Here is a 26,796-nt window from a genome sequence, read left to right as displayed (position 1 = left end):
ACTCCGAAATCTGCCGTGTTTGATGACACAGCAACATGGACCTGAGACAGAAAGCTGCACAGGTTTGGAGTTCGTTTATCTATTCCAGAACTATTTTTGTTGCGCATCACCCTCTGAAAACTGTAAGTTGATACCTAAGACCATGCTGGGCCATACTCAACCCCTGACCATGGCACTTCTTTGGTCTATGTGCTCATGAAGATGAAGAGCCCATTTCAGGAAACACTGAGTACTTAAGTAGAATATAAACCAAATGAATACAATGCTATGAGTGCAAGATCCCAAGACTGTTAGCCGTTACACACAGGCCTCCTCTGGGAGAGTTCACACACAGAATTTTAATGACTGACCTTTTATGCTGTCTACAAAGCTAGAACTCTCCATCAGAACTTTAGCATGGAAAGCAACATGAAACTCTCATCTATCAGCTCCAGTATAGGAATCACAATAAAATTAAAGCTGATTAAACCTTAAAGATTAGAAGACAACTCAAGTTAATGGGAAATTTAGCTTTGTTTCCAGACAAATTGCTGTTTCTGCTGTAGTTTCTAGATATGAATAATTTGTAGTGAGTGATTCTTTCCTGGTTTGTTTTCTCTGAAGAGCATCTAAACCCACACTTTTTTCTCATATTCATGACTTGAAATAATTGATCTACCTTTTGTAAACCAAGTTTGCTCCATAAATTGCTATTCAATAATCAAAATTAAACTTCTTAGTTAAAAACATCTGACAGAAGTACTAGAATGCAAGAATGTGAATGCTCAAGTCTCCTATCACTGCTGGTAGTAAAAATTGAGCGCGCTAACATTGGTGTATAAACCAAATAAACATTTTAATGGCCAAAGCAAAATTTTATGTACATTCCAACAGCTGTAAGTTGCAAGCACTTTTATCTGATAGTCATAGTACATATGATCTCTCATACACATCGCCTAAAAATATATTTCTACAAGATAAACTTTTACAAAACTTTAATTTCTCTAAGAACATACTTCTGGATGTTGCACACCCTTATGGATTTAACAAACTAACAAAACAAACCGTACGTCTGAGCTGAGGCCATTTAACTTCTGGACATGACTTCACGGTTGTCTCTAGGATATAGGTATCTGAGATTTCATGTTCACTTTTATTTTCATTTGTTCATAGAACCTCAATGTCTTGCAGCCTGCAACAGGGTGATTCAGAACAATGACCAGAAAAGCATTGACCCTCGCCTTCCAAGTCAGTGGTTATGACATCTAATACCAGTTTGCTGGCCTAGGAAATCAACACAGTTTCAGTTTGATTCTCAGTGTGAACCTATCCACAGCATGTAGCCACATCAACAAGTGGCACATTTGGCTACCATGTAAGGACTGAAATCCAGTGATGGGGCAGCAACGGGAAAGCAGATACAACTGTGATGCAAAGTCTACCTGTCCTGGGAGTGATGGGCAGAGCTAATACCTCAGTACACAGGCTAACATTTCATTTTCTATACAAAGAAAGCCTTGAATTATTTTAAAGACCCAATTAAAATATAAAGGAAGGCCAAGGCAAGTACTTTGCCTTACAAATTTATATGTTTCACATTTCTCAGTACTTCCACATCCCTAGCAGCTTCTGGAAAGAACCACAGCTTTGTACCAAAGAAGGCTTTGAATGGAAATTATTCAAGTTTGTAAAGGCAGCACTGCCACCTGGTGTTGCAGATGAGCCATTCTGGGTTTCTAACAAAAAAAGGCATTTCATATCTCACTTGGATTCTGCTGTCCCCTTGGTTTCTGGTAACTGGTATTCTTCTCATCAAGATGCTTACTGTCACTTAATTTTACCCTTGTTAATGATGAACAAGCTGAAACATTGGAGAATCTATGTTCAGCCATGTCTCCTGTTTCGTTGATATCTCATTTTTAATAAGTGGAGTCCAAATTATTTCTAGACAGGTGTCTTCCTACCAGCAAGCAGCTTGTAAATTCCAAATTAACACATTTTCAATTCTTATGTTTTGAACAAATGTGCTTCTCTACATAAAATACAGTCTTGTTCTTTCCCATACTTTTTTCAGTACTGAAGTTTGCTAAACTCATTTATGCTTGGGAGTGCTACACTGAGACTATGGAGAAGAGAATAAAGCGTATCTTCTATGGACACAGTAAATGGGTTTGAGTCTGGGATGGCACCACATCACTGCAGCAGAGAAATGGAACTGACTTTAAATCAAAAATACTTCTTTTTCCTTTAAATGTATTCTCACAACATAGTTTTGCAGAATAAAAGTTCTGAAACAGTGTCTGAAATACACAAATAAAAGAGCATCTCCTCAACACGAGGAATTCAGTCTAGCTACAATCACCAGTTACCTCACACAAGATTACATGTGCAACCCATACAGCTGACAGCTATAGAGCAGACGTCTGCAGGGCTGTCTCCTTTTTGAAAATGCTAATACAGTGGACACCGTGTTAACTTGTTTTCTTTTTTCTGTGAACACAAAATGAAAATGCAAAGCAGTTCTTTGAAAAGCATAGAACAGACATCTGCTTTGGGTCAAGATTGTTGGCAGAGCAGCAGCAAGAACTGTGCTTGCCAAGCAGTCACAAAAGGTCTTGCCAGGCCTGGGGAAAGCCAAACATGGACTGTACCAGCACTTGCACAACATTTTCTTCTACAGTGGATTTCTATCGCCTATGACATTTGTCAAAGTAAGAACTCTTTCTCATCTGGAGGCAACTGGTTCAAATGCATTGAACTGAACCAGGGCACTAGTCTGTGGCTCCAGCCAAAAACCACTGCATGAGCAGTCCTATTGACAGTAAAGGCCTACAAGGTATTAACAGTCTCTGCAGGATCCAAGCTACAGCCACGAGCACCCACCGGCTGTTTCTGACCCATGTACAGTAAAACACATTGACAATACCAACCTAGCTGTTTATAGGCAAATAATGGCAACAAATTAGTGCATAAAAGCCATCACTCTGATCATTTTTTCTGTCTTCCTGTCTGAGACAAAAGCCCTTGAATTTTACCTGCTGATTCTTCTGTGAGCCTCATAATCTGTGTTACAATTAACAAGCACAGTTCAGGGGCCCAGGAATGAAAAATGGAAGACAAAGATTATGCATTAAGGCATCTCCAAAATACTCGTGGTAGAAAATAATGCATATATATCTTTAGCATGGAAAAATGTTTTGCATGATGCTTTCTATTTAACATAGTCACCAAAAAGATGGTGGAATGTCATTTGAAATGTAATCTAATAAAAAAATTTAGCTATGAAATTCACACAAAAGATCTCAGTACCATATGCAGATACAGTTTAATGTACAACTTCTCGGAAATAAAATGTTCAGTTTTGTTTTTCCCCGAACAAAAAATTTACATTTCTTGTTGAAATTTTAGCTTTGCCTCAAACTCTGAGGAAAATGTTCTTTTAAGAAAATGTTTTTAAACAGGAATGCCCTGTAATACTTATAGGTGTTCTTTCACACTGCATTACAATTAAAACAATGTCAATGAAGAGGACACTTGGAGACAGTCTAAACTGTCAGACAAAAAAACTATGACATTCATAAAAGCTTGGGATTTTGTGAAAGAAAAAAATCAGCTTGTAGAAACCAAACACTAATTAAATGGGCAAATTCTAACTTATTTCTGCACTGTAGCTTTGAATATATATGACAGATTTTTAACGTGTTGAGCAGATTCTGACATAGAACCTTAGAAGCGTTTTGCCCCACGCATTTTTTTATTTTGAAGTATATATAGGTGATGAGCTAGTCTAAAATGAGTTCAGGTTGCAATTAATTAGTCAAAGTAGAAAAATAGAAACAAACTTTTCTCACCCAGGCTATGCTCCTCTTTTTGCCTCTTTTCCCATTTTGAGCTGTCCACATAGGCCGCAGAAAGAAGAGATCTTCTACCTAATGAAGAAAGAAATGACTACATAAGCCAGGTTGCTTAGACATTTCTAAACAAACTAACACTTTATTAGGTATCACCTTCTCCTGTCACATTTACTGAGTTGGATGCATTAAACTGTCTTTAGGACACAGCTGGCTGCAGCAGCTACCATAACAGTTCAGATTCCTTGTAGGTGGAATTACCTCATCATTCTTACAACAGAAAAGTTTTCCCCTTTTTTTTTTTCAGCATGAAACAAATCTTCCCAAACCTGAACTCTGTATTTTAAGAAAATGATAATTTTATAAAAGTAGAAAAAAACCCAGACAATAATAAAGGATAGCTTCTTTGTGCACACAGATGTTTTTCATCAAATGCTAAGAATTAGCTAAACGTAGGCATAAAAGCATAAGCAAAAAAAGATGAATATGCACAAAAAGGCTTTTCTGTTGTTGTTGGATCATTATTTTTTCCACCTGTAGAGATTTGTCTCACTGGACATGAAAGGTAGATGCTCATCTGGAAATACTCTCATTTTTTATCATCTCCTTTTTTCCCGTCTCCTGTGAACTGCAGAGTTTGCTCAAATGTTTTTGAAAATTTTTTCCAAATAGTCTTTGTACCACCTTTGAAATCTGCTCAAGACGCTGTTCTAGCTTTTGAAACAAATGGGGAAAAAAAAGGGAAAATGCCTCATTTCAAAGAAAAAAAAAAATGTCTGTGCATCACTCGCAAACGATGAGGCCTTGAAGATGCATGAGGAACATCTGGATAAAATCTGTTGAAAGAAAATATAAAAATACATGCAGAAGATTGCAGAAATTAATGTGAAGAAACAGGAAATATTTTTAAAATAGACATTACTATGCTACACAGAATTCTTAGTGACTACCTTAAAGCCTTTATGTGAAAAGCTATCTGCTACCACTAAAAGTTTGTTATCCTTGAGTGTGAAACAATTTTTCTCTTCATCATCCTTCTGACTCGTAAGTATACATACACATCCACCCCTGAACACCTTTGCAAATTTTTGTCCAAAAAACCAAAATTCCACAGTCAGAATATGAGAATACGTACAACACTTTACCAAACTGTTAGCAAATAAGAAAAAGAGGTATTTTTGTTTAGTTGGTGGGGTTTCTTTTAAAGCTATTTTTCTTTATGTTGATAAAACAGGCACACAAAAGATCTGGGGTTCCGTCGATTTTTTTTTTTTTTTAAGGATAAACTTCTGTATGCTCATTCACAGCTAAGGATGCCACTAGCAGGCATGAGGGGTTAAAGAACTGTTTTCCATAGCACAAGCAACTGTCTGCATGACAGGGCTTTGCTCAGGTCAGCTGGAGGTCTGGTTTGAGCTCTTCACGCCGGTTGACTGCTGGGCAGAGCCAGAGCCAGAGGAACCGGCCGCCTTTTTGAGACAAGGGTGTCCAGCGACCAGGAAGCAGCACAGAGAAATTTCTGCTCGGGGAAGGTGAAAGGGCACAACAAAGCTACCCATCATCACCACACTTCACGTACACATTACTGACTTCAGTTCTTCCAAAGGCCAGGATTTTTTGGAAAAGTGGCTTTTCAAAAACATCAGTCTTGGTTGTGCTTCCGCCACCTGAGTTACTAGTAGGTCTTGTTGAACACTCGCTGCCGCGGGTTTGGCGGCCTCCAGACAAGTCCGCGCGGCTTCCCGTGACCCACAAAGGCAGGCCCTAACATATTAAGCTATGAAATCGGCAAGGCGGAACATCTATAAAGAACAAACTAAGAATACCCTCCCGCACCGCATGTTAGCGCTACGCCCTCCTACAGCTGTCCCCAATTTTATATATGGACGCATGAAGGAGAAGTCCCCACGCAGCACCCCGTCCCTGCTCACGCTCCCCACGGCGGCGGCCACGGCAGCCAGCGGCTACCACGGCGACTCGAGGGCCCGGCCCAGCCAGGCCCGCGACATCTCTCAGCGCGCCCCTCCGCCCTCGCCCCGCTGCCCACGGACCACCGACCTGCCGCAGCGCCGAGGACCCTCCCGCTCCAGAGCACGCCTCGGCCGAGCACGCAGGCGGCCATGGCGCCGAGGGAGGAAGCGAGCGCCGGCGAGGGGCAAGGCCTGCGAGCGCCCCGCCCCCGGTCGCGGCGGCGGGCCCGGGCGCAAGATGGCGGCGGTGCTCGCTGGCGGCTCCCAGCGGGTGGTGCGGGAGGCGGTGCGGCGCTCGGCGGTTCGCCCGCCCGCCTCGGGCTGCTGGGGCTGCGCACCTGGAGGTACCGCGGGCTGCGCGGCGGGGGCGGGCGGCGGGATGCCCGGCCGGGGCCTTGGGGTGCCCGCCGGCTGGGGGGCCGACCGGAGTACTACAACTCCCGGCAGGCCCGGCGGCCGGCGCCGGCCTTGTGCCTGACGGGAGTTGTAGTTCCTGCGGGGACGGCGGTCTCGGCGCGGGGTCACGGTAGCGGGGAGGGCCGAGGGGCTCCCGCTGGGTTCCGGAGCGGGCCCCGTTGAGCCGCGGTTGGGTGGGCAGAGCTGGTGCGGCAGCGTTACTCAGTTTATCCCGTGCTTGCTGCTGGCTGGATACGAAGCACTGGAAAAAAAAAAAAACCAAACAAAACCCAACCCCATGCAGTTTCATAAATATGTATTCAGGGAGGACAAAAACGTTATCCAGGCCCTGCGCTGCGCCTGCTGGTTGTCACCACCACCGCCCCCGGGCTTCAGAGGCCCTTCGAAGGTGCTCCCTTGCCCAGAGAACAAAACGGGGACACGTGGGGGAGAGGAGGTATATGGCAGAAGGGTCCCCGGCGTAGGCCTCGCCTGGGCTCCCGGCCTGCTGCGCCAGTGTCAGTGGAGGTTTCGCTCAGTTTACAGCTCTGTTAGACCCCTCAGAGACATCCTGCGTGGTGGTCTGCCCGCCACTCTTCACTGGCCTTCCTTTTAGAAGGTTGCAGCACAGCTGAGGTAAAGCAAGTTGGTTGGTTAAGTTCTCTGCCACAGCCTGCACTGCCTGCGTGCACCAGCCATTGTATTAATCTCCCTCCTTTTTCCTCGGAGGCCCTCTTAATTTGACTTTTGCAGTGGTTTGTTTCTATAACACTGTAAGGTATGAATTTAAGGAAGCGGTCAAATTCAGCAAATTGAATTCAAGAAGGGTAAAATTCTGCAGCCCCAAGCAAGCTCTCTGCTGACACCACCTGTGACCACTGACTGTCTATGAGGTGGGATGCGCCTGTCCCGCCCCAGGCACCAGCATGGTTCCTGCATCAGCTCTGGAGAGGCCCAGGACAAGGATGGTCTTTTGGTGTTAGACGAGCTGAGAAGGTCTGTGGGAAGTAAATGGCAGGGTAATCCAGGCCAATTTCATGCTAGGTAAAGTGTATTTGTTTACCCATTAGAACTGTTTCCATTAAATTTAAGGGCTAAAGGTGCCATTTAATGGAATTTTTTTCTTCTGATTTTATGAAGTGTGTCATTAGCATGCTTCGCTCACATAGAAAACAAGTGTTTTTATTTGCATGGCCTGTTACAATTTGCTAGGGAAATGCAGAAGGAGAATAAATAACCTAACTTGGGTCAATACTTGCTCTTGTCCCTTCATGATTAGAATCATTCTTTAAGAAGCCAAAAACTTAAAAGATCAGACCATGGCAACATAAACTGTTACAGTGACTCTCTGTTACAAAATTATTGGTTGCAAATAAAAATCTACTGGAGAGCTGGTTTTGTGGCAGCAAAAACTTCACCAACAGCATTTGCATAATGCTTTCGTTAAATGAGCATACAACACAGTACAGTTGAGGCTGACACTCAAAGTTAATGTTGAGATTCTAGACTCAATGACTTGTCTTATCTCTGATAGTCTGTACTGCACCAGAACTTCACTAGGTCTCCTGAGTGTTACTACAATCCAAATAATAAGCTTTTTTTTTTTTTTTCCCTTTTGTCTTCCTACTGCATTTGGAACTTCCAGAACATTGCATTCTACAATAGCGGGGACAGCACGTGTGAGGAAAAGAAGCTATGCCACTAATCAATTGTGGTGAACAAAGACAGTACAAGAAAAATCATTATAAAAGCATGAAAGGGGGGAAAGATCTTATTCTTGTGCAGAGTCATCTTGTACCTTGGCTAGATGGAGAGAAATGGTGTCTCTAGTTTTTCCTTTGCACATCAAATAAAAATATACTTCTTCATCCTTGTACACGTTAACTCTGGAAAGTTGTGACATAATGTGGGGGTTCTTTTGTCAGTGACATGAGCAACTGCAAAGTTTGTAGTCTTTTTTTTTTTTTTTTTTAGTGTCATGCTGCCAGTGGTCTGGCATCACACAATAAATAACAGCAGTAATTCGTAACTGCAAAGTTCAGTAGTATTAAAACAGACGGTGTGACATAAAACTCAACCTTCCTCTTTTTTTCTTGTGGTAGGGAAGCGGTATCTGCTAACAGAAGATGATATAAAGTTACAAGAATTTCAGCAGATGAAAATGGTAATCAGAAATGAAGTTCATGGCAATAAAGGTATTGGTATTTATTTCATAGTCATCATTCTCAGTTTTAGCGTGAGTCCTAGGAAACAAGACAGTCAAAGTCAATGTGACACCAATTGACCCCATTTAAAGCAACAACTCACAACTTCCTCTTGCAAATTTTTTTTAGCTAAAATTATTGGAAGATCTGAGGCTTTGTAGAATAAAACAATATTAGTCATGCTGTGTTGGAAAATGTGGAGAAGCTTTCAAGTATGCAAGGTGTTTACATAAGACCTGAGATGTGTGTGTCCTTTTCTGACCTTGTCAGATAGTCAAATAGAAAATACTGTTTCAGTCTACAAATCTTGGTTCAAATACACCATCAGCAGAGAAAGTTAATACAAAGCCTAATAGCTACTGAACTATCTAGAGAAGGCCTATGCCAGTAATTGTCTTTTAATCTGCTCTGTAAATCTAGTTAGCTTATTCTTTTAGGTTTTTTTTCCTTTTACCTAATGTAAGTTCTCAGTTGTACACCCAATTCCAGTTGACATATGCATACTCAGAATATGAAAAACAAATTCAGGTTTTCCAAACTAACGAAGGAGCAATATCAGTGGATTTTTTCTGATGGAATTTGGTCATGCTGTTTAAAGCATATACAAATTCCTTTCCTTAATGACCATAAAAGCCCTTAGTATTTAAGAAAGGTTATGTAAAACTCCATTTCCTGCACCTGTTTAATCATATGCAGGTGTTCTAGTGATACAAATTGACAATTTTTCCAAAGGATATAGTTAATTTTGATTTATTTTGTGTGGCAAGGAAGAGACAAATAATTAAATTTAGTTTTATATAAACCAGTCTTCTGGGACAGAGAGGGAGGTAAAGTCAAGATGACAGTTTTTCTATATTAATTAAAAGTAGAATTTAAATTGGGCAGTGGCAAGTCATAATGTTACTATATTTTGCTGTGATGATGATATACTCATGTTGGGGATTATTCCTGTACTTGAGATACATTTAATTTATTGCTATGGGCCAATCACTTTTGCTAAAACAGGTTTGTAGAAGCCAAATATTTGGCTTTAGAGGTCATAGTTGACCTTTTTGTTTTGTACAAATAGTAGCCTCTGAAGACTGATGGAAACAATGTGCCAAGCACCTATTTGTGTCTATATGTGCACAGTTTCTATACCCAGTGTTTTGTCTAATACTTGAAAGATGAAAAGAAGTAATTAGGGCTAGTAGTAAACTTGATTTAGAAATGGAAAAAGCAGAATAACTGTTCTGTTACACAGAATATATAATAGGTATTATTTATTACAGTTATAATGCAACTATTAACTATAATAGTTATACTATTACATACTGCAGTTAAACAATTACCTACAGTAGTTATAATAACTATTATGTGTTCTTTACAAACACATCTCAGCTTCCAGGTGTTTCTGTGCACCTTTGAACCCTTATATATGCATACTTACATATATGCATTCTTCTGACTTCACAGGACTCAGCTCTGCATCTCAGTCTTGAGTAAGGACTTGTATTTGCATGTAGCAACAGATATACATCCAGTAGCTAATATGTTCTCTGGGGTGCTCACTTTGCACCTCTCGTGTAGGTTACTCACTCGTAAACAGCAATGACCCAGCAACCTCTACAAAAAAGTTCACTTCCCCACCCAAGACCAGGGGCAGCACCATTAGAGGAATGGGGCTGCCAGGTGGTACATGTGATTTTAGTCTTGTGTATGTGTGAATCAGAGCCTTGAGATTGCCAACGGGAGGATTACCCCCGCTTTGGGGGAGAAGCAACTCTAAGTTTATGGCTATGTATAGAAATACATAGATTATGTATGAGGCTCTGTGTTTGCATCAATCATGAGGGAATTTAAATCTTCTGTACGAACAGTGTTGAGTAGAAGTTCTTACGCTCGTTTGAATGCTGAGTGGGATTAGTTTTGTTTGTTTGCTTGCTTGTCCAAAAAAGAACATAAGGCAGAAAATGTGACTTACTAAACTTCCTTCCTCTTTAAATTTTTTGTATTACCTGATATATTCCATAACACACACAATGAAATTAAGTTCACAGTAAGTGTTGTCTTGGTTTTCCAAGTCTGACATGACCTCATGGGGACACCTAAGCATGCTTGTTTGTGAGAAGCTTTATACCTTTTTCATGATGAAGAAAACAAACTTTCTGCTTCATTGAATCTCCATGTTTCAGGTACTGAGTACGCAGCACAGGTAATGAAATTGTCTATAGACTGCTGCTATAACGTGTTTTATTTTCAGATCCGTATTTTAAAAGTATTAAAGAAAAATTAAAGAAAAATGGAATGATTCTCAAAAATGAATTAAAAAATCTACTGCATTTATGTCAGACTTCATCTGATGTGGAACTAGCCAGAAAAGTTATTTACAGGTATTTCTAACAATCCAGGTAACGCTTTTTTCTGTCTTTATTTTTTTGCTTATATTAGATCATCTCGGGTGATGTCTGCAGTTGAGGGTTTGCCCTAATTCAGTGGCTATATGCATACTTAATCCCTTAAACTAAGGCTGTATTTCCATTTACTTTGGATCTTCCAACCCTTCAGAGGCTCTCAGATCAAAGGAGAGTCAAGCTGTGGAAGCAAAGTGATGTCCCACTATATGCAGAATGAATAGCAAGCTACACAGAATGTCATCTCTCAGCTGAGAGGTAGTGGTTTGTTCAATGGCAGCTTCCAGCCAAGACACACCTGGTTATAAACTGGTCTGGACCCAGCAGTGGCAGGTCAGGAAGTTTATGAGTGAAAGCCTTCTGAGCAATTACAGTGTAGGAGCTAATAAAGAAAAAAGTAAAACACTTTAACTTTTTATTTATTTATTAGTGTAGGAGAGAAAAAGTTGAGGTATTTTAGCAGGGACTCCTGCAACTTCCTGTGCTATTGCCCTGTAAATAGAAGGTAAAGTAGCTGGGGATTTTCATGGCAGAGGCCCATTCTATTACTAATCCAATGCAGGTTACTTTAGTGGAAATAGAAGAGATTACATATTACTAGTTAATTTATTAGTTTGATCAAAACAATATTTTTTCCATAAAATTAATCTCCTGTTATCTAAATGTCATTGGCTGGTGCAGATAGAGAAGTGTGCCTCTGTCATTGCACGTACAGATCTTGCTGTCTATTTAAAGCTGGTTTCCCTTGACAAATTCCATGCCCTGTGTGATTAACTTTTTTTTTAACCTTTCCAATAGGTACCATGAACAGAATGGAATCGCAGCCTTACGTAATTTTAAATTTGGGCCCCTCTTTATGAGGCTGTGTTACGAGCTGGACCTTGAAAGACCTGCAGTAGAACTTATCAAAGATCAGGTAATTCTCCTATATATTTTGAAAATATTGTTGTTAGTAGTAGTAGTAGTAGTAGTCCAATGTGAGCAATGGGTATGCTACGCATGAGCCTTGCTTGAGCTCATAGACTTGAAGTATATGTGTTGCAGTAGCAAGGATGTCTGTGACATTTATGTAAGGATGCAGATTACATGGTCTTTATTTTAAAAACAGCAAAACAGTAATTAAAACAAAAAATTAAATGCCAGTTTGACTGATAACTTTATTATTGCACTTCTGCATAATTGCATCATTTGAAGAAAAAGTATTGATTAACAAGTAATTCCTCAAATGACCACAGCTGATGCATATTTTCCTACATCCTCTGTTGCATTAGGTCATTCCTGGAAATTAACACTTCTAAGTTTTTATGCAGTAGTCCTCTGAAATCGCTTGGATATTTGCGCCAACAGACTTGTCACGTTACTCTGTACTTCAAACTCCCTCTGAACCCTGTAGAGGTGGTATGATATTTGTCAGCTCAGGAACTTGGCCATTTCAGTGCTGAAGAAACTTAAAGGCCTTGGTTTTGAACATCTGTAAAATGCAATGTGTGCTATTATGACAAGAGATTAATCATGCCCAGTGCATAATAAATTAAAAAGATTCAGTGCAATAATGTCATTTCTTCAAAGATCTCTGGCAGCCAGTGGAAAGCCATTGCTATGATGTTAATTCATTAAGGCATGGGATATGCCTAGTCAGAAATGGGAGAAGTCTTGCTTGGGCTACTATTCTTAAATTAGACACGTGTAAGGGTATGTGTGGGTTTTGTTTTGTTTTGTTTTGTTTTTAATTGAGACTATGTCATTAAGACAGGTCCTGCAGTACTTGCAGGACTTGGTGACTGATGGGTAGTAAGGTACAGTACCACATCTTCAGACTCTGCTGCAAAAATTTAGACTTAATACCTCTGGCATTTTATTTGGCTATTCCCAACACACAGTGTGATTAAAGTGTAATGTAAAATACACTTGCTCTTTCTTCTGCTACTCTGCTTGTCATTACTGAAGCCCTTGTGCTGATCAGTTCATCATTTGATACAGTGATTAGCAAAAAATTCTTTCAGTTTCATGGTGGTGGTACTTTACGCCAAAGATATTGTTAATCAGCTGCAGGCTATATTTCTGCTGAGATTTTGGAGTTGTCATTAGTCGATGACTTCTGCTTACATTAACTTAGAGGTCACAATCTGTCATTTAAAAAAAACGACAGTGGGAATCTCTGAGAAATTTCTGTTTAATTTTAGTGAGCTTTTGACCATACTGCGTCACTGGTATTTTAGAGATTACTTGACAGAGGGATGTCAGGGAATCGAGAGTTAAATGTTGAACTTGTGAAGGTGGGGCTTATTCCAGTAGGAAGACCTGTTAAATGCTGTGCTGTGCATAGTAAGAATGCTCACTGTTCTAACTTCCTTTACACTTGCTCTGTTTGTTTATTCTCCAGAATTTGCGTGGTTTTTTCTCAGAGAGTACATCATTCCATATTTTGATGACTATGTTGTTTAAAAAGGGCCATTTTGAAAGTAAGTACTGTATTTACTAAGCCAAATGCATTTTGAGGATGCTTCTCACTGTAAGTGTGTGTGTGTATATATAAATATATATATTTTTAATGAATATTGCTGATTGGTTTGTGGTTTTAGAAGGCCAAACATCATACAAATCAGTGTAGATAAGAATGAGCTGCACTGTAGTGTGTAATAAAAATGGAGGCTGTATTTGTTTCATACTTCCAGTGGTATTCTTACCATTCTCAGTTGCACAGAATTGTGATTATCCAGGGGGCCTGTTTCCTAAACTCTCTTCTCTGAAGGCTTAACTTCTCTTTGCCATATTATTTCCCATAGCTTTTTGTTTTCTCTATTGAAAGTTTGTTTTACATGGTTTTTGGAACAGTAAATTTTTCAACATTTTTTTTGGCAGTTCTGGATTTGTGTCAGAGCAGGAAAGAGTACCCTTTTTCCTTTGATAACAAAACTAGACCATAGTCTTCTCTTTGTTTGTCTTACTAGTGTGCCCACACAAGGTGGCTACTGCAATATTTAAGTCAAATGCTTCAAATTAGTTTGGCTTTTTGTGAGGGTAAGGGGGAATCATCTGACCTGACTGAAAAGTCTTTCCATGAGAAAATCTTAAATTGAGTATGGAGTAAGCTTTTCAAGCAAATCCCTTTATTTGAAATTTGTTGAACATGCAGTGCTTGGTATCTTGATGTTTGACAAATCTAAGTCCAGTAGTTGTCCTAAAAGTTGAGACGGAGCCACTGTAAAAATAACTAGGTCAGAGCCTGAATGCAGTGTTGTGGTGTAGTAGAACATGTGTGTGTGTTAGTTTGCCTAAAATGGTGGAAGATTTGATAATGTATTTAAAAGGCTTGATTTCTGGGCAGTTAGGAAGAATGAGAGTGCCTTTGTCAAGTATCTACAATTTAGTTTTAGATTTTTATGAAAATAATAGAACAGTAAGGCCAGGTGCTAATGTAGATTGAAAACCTCCTTGCTGGGAAGAAATATTTACATCCAACTGACTATAAATGAAACTTTTGAAATGTATTAATTAAAAAAACCCCAGATTTCAGTTTATGTTCTTATTTTGAAATAGACTTACTGAGCTCATACCACACTGAATATTTTTTTTTCCCAGTTACTAAATGTACAGCCTTAAATTTGTGAAGTGAGTAATACTAATGTATTTTTGATAGGTGCTTTGGAAGTTCTGGTAGAAATGAAAAAACAAGGTATACCTTTCAACAAAGAAACATACCTACTTGCATTTGCAATATGCTACAAACTGGTAAGTACTTTGAATGCGATCACTTTTTATGTGATGAAAAAGTATTTGAAATGCCATCTCTATGTCTTCCCTTTTTTTGATTTTAAAATTTCCATATGTTCCCAGTCATGATTTCTTATCTGGTGCAAATATTTTAGACATATTTAAGTCCTAAATTGCTTTATTGTGCATGATATGGTGCACATATATAGCTTCCCATGCAAACTAATGTCACAAAGCAAATCTCTAAAAAATTACACGGACGTAAGCACTAAGGAACAAATTTGATACAGCCTTTGATTAGCTGATAGTATTCTTTCTCTGGGATCTCTGCATCTCTTCAGACTGTACTCTGTGCTTGAGCCTCAGTATTGGTTTTATAGTCTGGCTTCCTTAAGAGACAAGATATATATATGATATGTTCTGTTTGTCAGGCATCTCCCATTCATTTCTCCCCCTCCAAGTAAACTTGAACCATTTCTGTAATTGCACCCAAATTTGATAAGGATTAGAGTTTTCGAAGGTAACCTGTTCCTACATGCCTGATGAAAATGAGCAGCTGAGTGGAGAAAAGAAACCTAAATGAATGCCTTCAGTGAGAGACAGGCTGCCCTTTGAGCTTAACTGTATTTTTATCTCGGAGAAAAAGAGCATGAACACAGTATGAAACTAGGCTACAGAGGTTCTACGACTGTTTCCTTAGAACTGTTTCCCTTTTGTAGCATAGTGAGATCCCCAGACTTTTTTATTTTGATCTTCCTCTCCAGATTTGAATTAGTTCTGCAATTTGAAATATTAACATAGGCCCTTCCCAAACTCAGTAGGAAACTCTTCTTAAATTTCCCCATGTTTTTAGGAAGGAAAACACTAGTGGAGGAAAAATTACACCACTAGACTAAACTTCCTCAGGTTTTTCAGTTAACCATGCAGTGAAACTGACTGCACATGTGATAAAAAGGAGTTGGCCTAAAAGGTAGCTCAGTAGTAATTTATGTGGTGCTTCCAAAATTCTCAGTTCTAATGAATCAGGGCTGCCGTTAGGTCAGGGGAAATAGAAATAGACATGTGGCTTTGGTGTTTGGTGAGTGGGGCAGTAGACAGCGTGGAGAAAGAGCTGTGGAAGTTGTCTGCTGTTAAAAACAGCTAGAGATTGATGATTGCAGTCAGTTTAGGGATGTTACCAGTTCTACATAGAAGGCACCTTTTTTAGAAAGTTTTCAATGTGGAAAGACTCTGACACTACACTACAAGCCAAGTTTATAAGCTAGTGTTTGCTACTAGCATCCACTGAGGCAATATTTACCACTTCAAGGTTGCTCCTTGGTCTGTACTCCGCCTGTTTAGGTAAAGGTTTCATAGAAACCCACTGTGTTTCTCTGAGGTATCCTTTACTCCCTCTGCTGTAGCTTCTTCCACAAAATCTTTACATCATTCTTTCCACAGCCTGCTGTCACAAGGCTTGGATCCATGGCATGTGCAACAGGAAGAGGTTCCTGAGACTTCTGTTTTCTATTACCTCTGGCCCTACCTGTGTTTTCAGTAGAGAATCTGGCCCATCATTACTTGTTTAGTGAATTGGTAAAAATAAAGGGGAAATTATTCCAAACTGTCACCCAGCTGTTTTAACAGCCATAATAAATTTGTGGGTTTTTTTTCATTAAGATAAAATACTATCAATAAGGGAATAAGCTGTAGTAACCCTTTATGCACTAAAGAGGATTAGGTGGAGCTCTTTCAAAAGCTTAATCTGTTGATTCAGCTACTAGTGGTAGGAGGAGAAGCCATGAAGCTCAAAAGTGTTTTTAGTCGCAATGCAATGTAATAAATTTCAGAAAAAAAACTGAAGGGAAATATCTTCAAGATGCACTACTTGAGTACTGGAAATAATGGTGCTGGTATCATTAAGAGCAGTGCTGGATTTTTACCAGGTTAATTCTTGGTTTCTTTTGAATAACCAGGCCAGAGACCAGTACAGAAAAATGTACAAGGCTTAAATTTCAGATTATTGCTGGTGGATAAACGAAGGAATTAATGTTTAATCTTTGTACAAAAGTAGTTTAGAGGTCAAGTCTAAAACACTCCTGAGATGTTTTAAATCATTGTAAGGCACTGCTATCCTCTAAGGTAAAAGATGCTCCTTCTTTTAGTGCAGGAAAGGCTATAGGCCTTTTGATGACAACAAAATATTTATGTAATAATCAATCTCCTGTCAGAATGTTTCTAAATTTTCAAAGAACATGGTTTAAACCACAGGTTTCTCATGTGGTTCAAAAGGTACTTTCACAAGCTGCGCAGACCATTCAGGAGTGGCATGGAAAAGCATCCCGTAAACACCCAAAGGATGACCATAATTTCTTAAATCATGACCAGTATTTTGCAGGAATGACTCTTTGAACAGTAGGAACAGAAATCAACACCAAATACTAGGAACGAATATGAAGGCTCTTACCCATATTTATGGTACCAGTTGTTACAAAATCTTCCTGCTGCCAGCTTTTAAGTTTGGCAGTTATTATTTTGTTTGGGGTCCAGTCAGCTCTATTCATGATTTCCAATGTGAGTAGCATTGTTTTTGAGAGTTGGTGGTTTGTGAGACAACACACCAGTAAACTCATTGCCTTTTACTATAGACTCCTATTGAAAATAGTCCTAGCAATAATGGAAGCTTTCTGTGTTGGAAAACAGGCAAATGTCTAAGCTATTGTATTAGAATATATACTTGGGAAACGTCTTGCAAGATTTAATCCGTAAGAGAGGCTAAAAATTGCTGAATGTCCAAATTTGCACATACACGGATTTCTTTAGTGTAATGGTGCTGAGTAGTTCAATGCTTAGAAAACACTGCTTTTCATTAACTATCTAATGTAGCTTTTAGAATAAAGCTAAGGACAAAAAAATCAGGATTTTTCCTGATTTGGGAACGACTGGAAAGTGGAAAGGAAAGTGTCAGTTGGTTTTAGCATAGTGCCGGGGTTGTTTTATCTCTTGTAGAAGCCAAAACAGTTAGGGCAAGGCGTAGTTGTTAAAATAATGGAAGTTATTTTTACCCTCTTCTGAACTCTGTAGCTATGAATATCATATTTTGATGTGTTTCTCAAGAAGTGGTGCACAGAATCTACTTCGTTGGGTTCAGATATGGATTGCCGTAGTAATCTTATAGTATGTTGACTCTGAATGCCTTCTGAATGCGATTGCAATTGCCTACAGTCCTTTCAGATCACAAGAAAAACAAGTGCAACTTAGGTTTGAAATTTCTATGCAGGACAATCTGGAGTCTTGCAAAATCTCTGCAAAACTGCTCGAAGAAGCACAGCTAAAAGGTGACGCGTTACCACTGCGAGCGTTCTACTTTGCTGTGGCAACTGCTCTGAAGCAGGTACAGTAACTTTTGTTTTGATCTGTGCCTGAATCTCTATAGTTTTATTGTAGTAAAATATACTGTAGTAAGTAAAATATATTGTAGTAAGATAGTAAGTGAAAGGAAGCTAACATAGAGGAAGCATAACTGATCTATCTAATAACTTCAAGTTCTAGAACTTTTAAGCCCCCGAAAGAGTAGTATTATAGACAACTCCTGCACAAAGTGAATGTGGAAATTCTGAAATCTAAACATCTCATGTCTAATGTGCAGGTATTTTGTGCTAGTGACAATGTCATGTAGAATATTTTTAGAAAATGAAAGAGATTTAGGTCAGCAGGTTAGATCTAACCATGGACTAAGTCCTGCAGATACTGCTGCTTAGTGATGGTTTCCTTTAAATAGAATTAAAATGATAATTTAAAATATTTGCATAATCACCTCTTTGAAATGTTTGTCTTGGGAGGCAAACTCAAAGGCTATGATGTGTATTGCCCTGCTGCCTGGGAGATGGCCTGTCTTTTTCCACAAGTTTCTTCAAGAGGAGGTTTTCATATACCTCATATGCCTAAGCACTGATATGAAGAGGCTCTGAGGCAGTACAAGGTGAAAGACTGAGCAGGAGAATAACAGTTAGGAAATTCTAAAGTCTAGTATTTCCTCTGCCATTAATTTGTGTATACAGCTTGAGGAAATTCTGAACCTTCTCTGTTTCATGTCTAAACAGAGGTTAGAGGCACTGTAAGAGCTAGCAATTTGATGTTGTCCATGGATTTGAATGAATGAAGTAGAATTGTTAAAATTTTCTAATGCACTCAGTGGTCTTTTTTGCACTGTCTCTGTGAACAGTGACACTGAACAATAGCATCATTGAAATTAATTTATTCATGTGCTTGATGGCATTATAGGGCATGTCACTGGCATTGAGGTTAAAAAACAAAATCTCTGTCTCTGAAACAACATGAAGTATCCTTGATGTTGTTCCTTCATGTAAAAATCAGTTAAAATTCTTGTTTTGCAAACAGAATAATGCTTCACATTACATTTAACTATTCCTTAAGTTGCATTATCTTTGACAGTACATCTTGCTGTGAGTAAGATGTTTCTTGATCCCAAGTAACAGTGGTTGGTCTAGTAAATGTCAGTGTAACATTTAATGTCTATACAAATCAGTTGATGACATAGATACAGTGCTGTAAATGTGTATGTCCAAAAGGTTAAAAGTGCTGGGCAGGATAAGTACCCACATTAACATATGCTGCCCTTCATTTAAGTACTCTGACAAGTGCCAAACGAAGCGTATGTGTAGATCATTTATCTTTTAGGTGCTCTTATACTCAGTGTTAGTTACATGCTTCCTCTCTCTGCTGATCTGAGGCAGGGAGTACTGTCTAATGTGCTGAAGAGCCAGATGACATGGGAACTCCAGCGTGGGATGTTCCTTTCACAGGCTGAATGCTGTTTGGAGTCTGTGGGTGTTGGTGAAGGGGTTCTAAATGCTGGTTTGTGATTCATTGAAAAGTTGTGAAAGATTGTTGTTCTTGAACTCTTATTGTGAAAGTATGTCACACATGTTTAACCGTATTTTTTTATTATTTACAATTCCTTCCTAGAATGATGTAGCACAAGCCAAATTTTATTGTTCCCAGATAATAAAAACAGAGAACAAACTATACAATAATCTTAAAGTAAGTATGCTTATTTTGTATTAGAATCTTGCAGAGAAGTGTGCTATACTGGACAAAAAACTCCCATGTGCAAAGTAACAGAAGGCCAGCTTCTGATACAGGCGTGTATCACTACTGTTGCTGAGCTTGTTTTTGAGCCAACAGATAATTTCTGTCAGTTGGATGAGCTACTTTCTGAATTGTTAACACCCTTACCCCATTTTTTAAAATCGCTTCCTGCTGCAGATGGAAATGGAAAGCAGAGCAATCCCACATCTGGGAGTATAGACCCATGAGCAATTTCTAATTATGACATTGTGACTTTGTGCTTTCTTGTTACAAGAGATTTAAAAAAACACAGCTCCAAGTAAATGCTTGCCTTAGCTGTGCCCTGCCCACTTCAGGCCTCGTTCAGCCCTATGAACCTTAACCACATATGTACATACAACAATTTTTTTCTCTAATTGCATGGTCTACAACCTTAGAGAATGTCTAGTGTATGTGCCCTGTAAGTGACCTCTCTAAGCTATGGAAAAAAAATACTTTATTCAAGAACAGCTAATGCAGCTCTATCAGAGGCGGTTTGCCTCCAGGCTCACCTTTCCTTTCCAGGTCCCAGCTGCAAAAAAACCTCAAACCTCTGTGGAAATTGATAATTCCCTCTGCTTTCTTCATGATTTATGGATTTTTATCAGTGCAGCATCTAGAAATGTATTTTATCCTGCTTTGCTTCATGTCTTCCTCAAACAATTTTTTTAAAATTTGCGTTCTTATGATAAGTACTATTTGTGTGGTGTGGTTTTATTTTATTTTTAAGGTTCTTGTCCAGCTCAGATCTGGTTTGCTAGAAGAAGTAATAAAGACATTAGAGGCAGCAGTGGAAGTAGATACTCCTCCCTTTGTGAAAAAAATCGAGTTTTCTGAGCAGGTGGTAAGTATACAGTAATGAGACAAGGTCCATGGTGCTTGGCTGAGCTACGATGACAGTGGTACAGCTACAGAACTTCAGGTACCTGAGTTCACCCTACTAAAGTTGTTTGGGTTCTGATGCATTCAGATGCCAAAGCAGCTGGCTGGCTTTCTGTACTGTTGGACAAAGCACTTAGTTGTCCACTTCCCTTTTTTGTTACGGATCTTGCTCTTAGAAGCTCAAATTTCATCTGAATGTAGATTAAGTGTTCCCTAGTAGCATTAAATAATTTAATCCCTTGCCTTCTATGCTATTTCCTTTTGATGTAAAAATGAGAATAAAGTTCTGATCACAGTGATACTGTTAGGCTGGTAATATTTGAAAGACCTGTGATGCTATACAGGGAAGTGTGACATGGGAAATAATAGCTTTTGCTATTTTACTATAAAAGATAGCTTTTACAGTATTGATCACCAAGAAGGCTTCCTTCAGAGCACATATGTACCCCTATTACCTTGGCAGCATGGCTGCTGCTTTTCCTGAAGCTTACTAGTGTATTAATTTTGAACATGTATATCGAACAAGATATTTTAAGACTGTGTTAATAATTAAATACTTAGCTTTTCACCGCTGCCTATTAAACAAAATGAATAACTGATATGTAAAATAACACACACTAGGTAGAAGGGGGGCATCCCTTTCAAAACATAGCCCATGTATATTAACTGCTATGTTAAAAATTTTTTTAAGCAACATTTCATTTTATAAATTCAATGCAATAAATGTTGCATGTCTCAATGTTGTATTTTGATTTTGTGTTGCAAATTTGTAACAGTCCCTAAGAAGACTAAGCATTAGTCCTAACCCATTCCTTCCACAAAAGGTTATTGATCAATAACAATTTTTAAGAGATTTACTTATACTTCAGCTCATACGCTGTGTATGGCATACAGAACTTCTCAGTGTTCTATAGTCTGACTTCTATTGATTTGTACTGTAGTGTACATTTAGTGTGATATATAGTAATAATTAGAATTGTGCTGATCTGGAAAGTAGATTCCAGGAAGCAATTATGTTTCCTGGTTTTAAAAAGAAAATAATTGTGTTAGTCTATACTAAGACTGGAAATAGGATTGTACAACTTTGAAGAAGTTTTAAGTCTAATAAACTCTCTCTAATAGGTATCCAGTTCATTTCCACCATTGTCTGGTGATACACAATGTGTTCTGTGTAAAATCCTCTTCTTATGAGTCATTGTGTTAGCCAAATACCTTACGTTCCGTACTTTTTTTTTCTTTGAGTGTTTGCTTGTCTTCAATGTGATGGTTGAATGAGATCTTCACTTGCTGAACTGTAACAATCTGTCATTTTCTCCTCCTTAGCTGGCTACAGTCAGGGAAAAGATGGAAGAAAACCCCAACCTTTCTGCCAAATTAGGAGATATTTATACAAAACTACAAGCTTCAGGACGGATAACCATTTGCACACTGGAAGACATGCTTTTCCAGATTCCTAGTTCAAAGAAGACCCCTGTAAAGCTTTTAAATCAGAAACAATTGGGCTATCAGGCTGCTAAACCACGTCGGTCAGATCTGTTGTTGGAATAGTTCAATATTTGATGGCAAACTGAACTGCTGTTAGCATCTCTTAGAAGCCAGGTTCAAATAAAATGTCTTCCCCCCTCCTCCACAATGAGCAATTATTTAAGTTGTTTGTGTGAAACTGCATTTTCAATACAGATCATGTAGCTTCCATGTTTCAGTTTTGATGCTAAAATCAAGCTGTGATGGTGGGTATTTGTGTGTTTTTCAGAAATGGGGTGATAGAATGATTTGAAGTTTTTCCTCAGGCACTTAAATCAGGATTTTCCTATGCTAAATGTCCTGATGGAAGTCAACAAAATAGTATGCGGATCTGACCTGAATTCTGTGGTTTGTGAGAAGAAGATTCAGTCTTCATCAGATGTAATGTTCTGACTGAAAGGATAGATGCAGTCCAGAGTCTAGATAAAAGAATATGGAAGTGGTTTAACTGTTTATTCAAATTCTGTACATCTCAAGAGAATCAGAGGAAAGCAAGCATCTTTTGTTCCTTTTAATATCTTTTTCTTCAGAAGCAATGTATTAATATGTTTCTTCACATCAAATGGGATCATGGAAATGCTGTAGGGGTAGCAGGGTAACCAGCCAGTTGTTTTATCACTTGAAGGAGATTCCTGAACGAAAGTCACGTCTCAGTGTGAGTGGCCCCACATAGTGCTTCCTTCAAATTTTCTGATGTTAAGCCTCTCAAGATAAGCATATCTTGATACAAATTTGCAACCAAGTCCTAGGAACAAGTATGATTACTTTTTTAGACTAGAATTGCATATCATCTGCATAATTCACTCAAACGTACAGCAAGTGATCACAGAAACAGTACAAAGAAGCTTCACGTTGACCAGCTTTAATGACTCCAGGTCAAATGTGCTTGGTTCTAGTAATAAAAAGCTGTTTGTAACTATGAGTCCTGTATACCCAAAAATCTTTTCTCATTCACCATCAGGAATAGAAGGAATTGGAAACAGATATACCTTGGCTGACCCTCAGGTACTTTTGCTTTACTTCTGCATATGAAGTGTATGTACAGAGCTTAGCAGTCCTGTGAGCACAAGACTAGGTGGAGCCCAGCTTGGATCCAAGTTGGGCCACCTTATCTCTCCTTTGGCTTCTGTTCTATTTTTGTTTTGTCTCTCCCCCTCTCAAGCAAATGTCAGAACTCAAAGGATTCCTTCTGTGAGTGAATCTGTGCATGCTATATGAAACTTTGTTGAAGCCAGTTAGTCATTGAGAAGAAACAAGAACCCATCCATGCAGAAACACATCTTTGGCCATCAGAGCAAATGTGGCTACAGCAGGTCAGCGGTTTCTGTCTGAGGCTCCAACACTGTAACTCACTTATGTCACCAGTATGTCTTGTTAATACTAAAGTGCACAAAACTGTTACACAGTGGATGGAATTTCATGTAAGTGTAAGTGAAGAATATTTTGAACTTTGTGCATTTGAAGGTTGTGATTTTTGTGAAATAGGTGCACACTTCTTTATGAGTGGTTGCAGTGTTTAAAGTACTACATACATTAGTCTAAGAACATAGCTAATTACTTCTTCTGTAATACTGTGTAGCACCTAATTACACACGTAATTCAGGAGTACAGGTTTTTAGCCATTTTCTCTTCCCTCAATTGGAAATTCTTTCAACACTTCCAGTACAATATGGACCCTTAAGTAGCTTCCAATATTTTCTCCACAAATAAATTTGATACAGGATTTGTAAAGGCTGCTTGCAGTGTGGCAAAGATTAATTTAAAAAAAAATAAAGGAGTGAACTACTCTTCAATTTTGGTTGGTACTAGCAGCACAACTGTTTGATGTAAAACTACCTTTTTATAGGCAACAGAAGATAGTTTGACCCATTTAGCCTGTTGGGTAGCAAATATATATGGTCAGTTCTGTTTAATTTCCTTATTTGCCATTTTCAAACTTGCATTAATTGCAAGAAGTTGGTTCATCCTAGGACTGACATGTGCATGGTTGGTTGCTTGTTTTAATCTGAATTGGTTAGATTCGTGACTGAAGCTGTGTCTTACCTGCAACTGAAGTAATGATAACTTCTATTACAATTGTCATTATAGCTGATATTTTCCATGCTTTGTTCTCTTGATTACTTGTTTTCTTGAGGCTGATTTACTTAAGCTAACTATTAAGGCAATGATTTGTTTTAAAGAAACACCATTTCTTTGTCTTGAGAGAGAAGGGGGATGCCCTTAAATAACTAACAATACTTCATTAGAAAAAGAAAGCAGGGACCCAAGAAGGATTAAAGGGAGGGTTCAAAGAAACGCACACAAAATTCAGACAATTAAACACTAGAATTTTGAAGGTTGCTCTAGAAGTGTTGTAGAAGACTGGTAATATCCTCCCTTAGAAAAGGACAACTTTCAAGATTTATGCAGCTGATTTCAAGCAAAGTCTAATTTGTTTTATACAAGTTTCACAGAGGCTTGTTAATTGGGAAAGCTTGGATTTGAATGTGTATTTATAAATATACCTTTTGATGCATCAAGGTCCTGAACACACTGGCTGTTGTGCAGAAGAGTCTTCAGCCATGTGCTTAGTTTAGTGTATTTAGATGTGGTTGGCTTCTGGTTTCCCAGTGCCCAAGATCAGGAAACCAAACTTTTCTAAAGTTAAGCAAATACTTAGGGGTTTTGCTGTGTCAGAGTGGTGGGAATGTCAAGGGCTGAGTTACTAGAGAGCATTTCTTGGAGACAGCCTCAGAGAATAGGATGTATGCTGTATTATTGCAGCCAGTGGAATAATTATCTTTGCTTATATGGAGTTTTAATCAAGGATGAACCTTGAAATTAAAGAGAAGCCAATATTGTGAAATTCAATGAATAGATTTTTTTTTTAATTTGGTGAACAATCTGGAAAAAACAAGGCATTTGCATTTCAAAGTGAATCGCTGCATTTTTTTTCTAGGTTTCACTGCAAAAGACTTCTGTAGGAAATGCTGCTTAAAGCTTTATGTAGTAGGTAGCCCAGATGAGGATCTTATGGCTGTTTTGGGTACTGTTACATGGCAAGGGATTTCTGTTTATCGTATTCAAATATTCTTCCTGCAGTAAAACAAAACATGAGTTTTGTGCACGTCCTTGCACTCCAGCAGCTGTTTGGAACAGTGATCCAGGAGACAGCAGGTGGCGTTTCTTGATCATCCTTTCCTACCGACGCGATTTCCAGGGATAACTTTTACCTGCAGTGTCAGTTATGTAAAGGCAGGGCAGAATGAACAGTTCGCCTTATGTTTAACGCATTGCCATCTTAAAATAGAAAATCCAGGCATTAGTCAGCAGCCTGGCATGGTTGGTGATGGGCATAGACTGCAAACCTATAGATTTACAGCATTTAATTTGAAACTTACTGCATTTATTGAAACAACTCATTTTTTCCAATGATCATAATGCAGTTTTTACGGTATTCTGTAGAAATACTAGTCAATGACCTAGGAGACAGGCTGCTGATGTTAGTTCTAGTACACCAGTGACAATTATGAAGGCTAACTTTGCTATACCTTTAAGAGAAAGTTGGGCACCTTTTCCAACTTGAATTTTAAGAGCACTCATTTTTACATCCACAGTGCACAGTCTTCAAAGGACTGTTATCCCTCTGCTATAGATGCTTCTGCTTTTCTCCATGGGTTAATACCTCTTTCTTTTTCATATTCTTTTCCACAAGCATCTTGAGTCTTAGTAAGGAAGGATCACTTTCTCTGTGCTTCTCCCAAGTTAATTTTCTGCTTCAAAACAATAAAAATGAAGGTGAAAGGCTTAGTCATTGCAGCGGAGCTCAGGAATGCTTCCAGGCCTCAAGAAGAATTTTTGTGTATTTAATGAACCTTCTACACAAGTTTAAATAACTTTTGAAACAAAGACTTGTTAGAACTTTGCAGCACTATAGAAAGTAGGGAGACCTATTGTGTATAGGCCTAGAGCTATTCAACTTTGGGTTTGCTCTTTGTTTTTTTTCATCAGGGTTGTTTTAGATTGCATCCTTCTAAAAAATTTTGATTGCAAAATAAGCAGAGACTTGTTTGTTTTAAAGCTACATCTGTTGTGGCTGCTTACATGCCCTTGTGCTACCACATAGTCCTTAGCAAGTTTATTAGAAGTAGATGTTGCTCATACACCCCCTTCCTCCTCTGTTTTTCTCCTGCTGCTTATGACCAGTGTTTTGAACTCACCAAATGTCTGATTGTCTGCTCCCCTTCCAGACTGCTTTTCAAGTCACCTTATTTTCCTCTGATTGATAAATTTAAGCAGTGAGATGGACTAGGAAGTCTTAAACTTACTACATCTACTGGCCCCATGTTTGGTAATGTGAAATACAGTGCTATTTCCATATTTATCTTTGCTTGTGCTGTTGAAGATAGTTGGCTGAAGACCTTCAGGAGCTTTTGGTATGTCTTTGCTCTGTGCAGTTGTCTGGATCTCCTAATAATTCCAGCAGCACGTGCAGTGAAAACCGAGATGATAGTCTGACTTCACCACCCCAAGCATAGACACTGCTTTTTGGAAATACTGATAACTCTAACTAACCACAAACCCTTTTGTACACTGTCAGGTAAGGTCAGCTCCCAAGTCCCTATGCCAAGCAGCAACTCAAAATAAGTGCAGGAGCACTGATATCAGAGGGAAGTTGAGTTAGGGACCATCTGTGCAAATCGAACACATGGGATCAGAGCCAGCTGACCCTGAACCTGGTGTCTGCATGAAGGCTAAAAGCAGTGTGATAGTTACAGGAGGCTCCCTCTTGTGG

The 26,796-nt window shown here is 38.9% G+C and overlaps 2 protein-coding genes across 4 annotated transcripts in view; one reads left to right on the top strand and one right to left on the bottom strand.

The window, feature by feature from the left end:
- Positions 1-6,024, bottom strand: part of MRPS27 (mitochondrial ribosomal protein S27) — a 47,626-nt gene extending 41,602 nt beyond the window's left edge. Inside the window, exons 1-2 of one of the 3 annotated variants that reach the window (XM_075020395.1) lie at positions 5,889-6,024; positions 3,831-3,908 (exon numbers count right to left, since the gene is read on the bottom strand). In XM_075020395.1, the coding sequence (XP_074876496.1) occupies positions 3,831-3,908; positions 5,889-5,952 (142 nt within the window). In that variant the 5' untranslated portion in view covers positions 5,953-6,024. Of the gene's footprint in view, positions 1-3,830; positions 3,909-4,514; positions 4,644-5,888 lie in introns of those variants that run through there. The other 2 variants (XM_075020393.1, XM_075020394.1) reach the window with 2 other exon arrangements.
- PTCD2 (pentatricopeptide repeat domain 2) lies at positions 5,992-24,868 on the top strand. Its single transcript, XM_075020396.1, has 10 exons — positions 5,992-6,144; positions 8,299-8,391; positions 10,643-10,772; positions 11,592-11,709; positions 13,177-13,255; positions 14,434-14,525; positions 17,767-17,880; positions 19,476-19,550; positions 20,347-20,460; positions 21,822-24,868. The coding sequence occupies exons 1-10, from the start codon at positions 6,039-6,041 to the stop codon at positions 22,044-22,046; spliced, it is 1,146 nt and encodes a 381-aa protein (XP_074876497.1). The 5' UTR covers positions 5,992-6,038; the 3' UTR covers positions 22,047-24,868.
- The last annotated feature ends 1,928 nt before the right edge of the window (positions 24,869-26,796 follow it).

Source organism: Buteo buteo, chromosome Z, assembly GCF_964188355.1.
Source record: "Buteo buteo chromosome Z, bButBut1.hap1.1, whole genome shotgun sequence".
Classification (NCBI taxonomy): Eukaryota; Metazoa; Chordata; class Aves; order Accipitriformes; family Accipitridae; genus Buteo; species Buteo buteo.
The sequence above is the reverse complement of the archived record's forward strand: the minus strand, read 5'-3'. Positions and strand labels throughout refer to the sequence as shown.

Bases quoted from the DNA above. Each gene is read 5' to 3' on its own strand.
- PTCD2 (XM_075020396.1), top strand. From the start codon at position 6,039: ATGGCGGCGGTGCTCGCTGGCGGCTCCCAGCGGGTGGTGCGGGAGGCG. The intron at 8,392-10,642 runs GTATTGGTATTT...TTTTATTTTCAG, and splicing joins TGAAGTTCATGGCAATAAAG to ATCCGTATTTTAAAAGTATT. The intron at 13,256-14,433 runs GTAAGTACTGTA...TATTTTTGATAG, and splicing joins TAAAAAGGGCCATTTTGAAA to GTGCTTTGGAAGTTCTGGTA.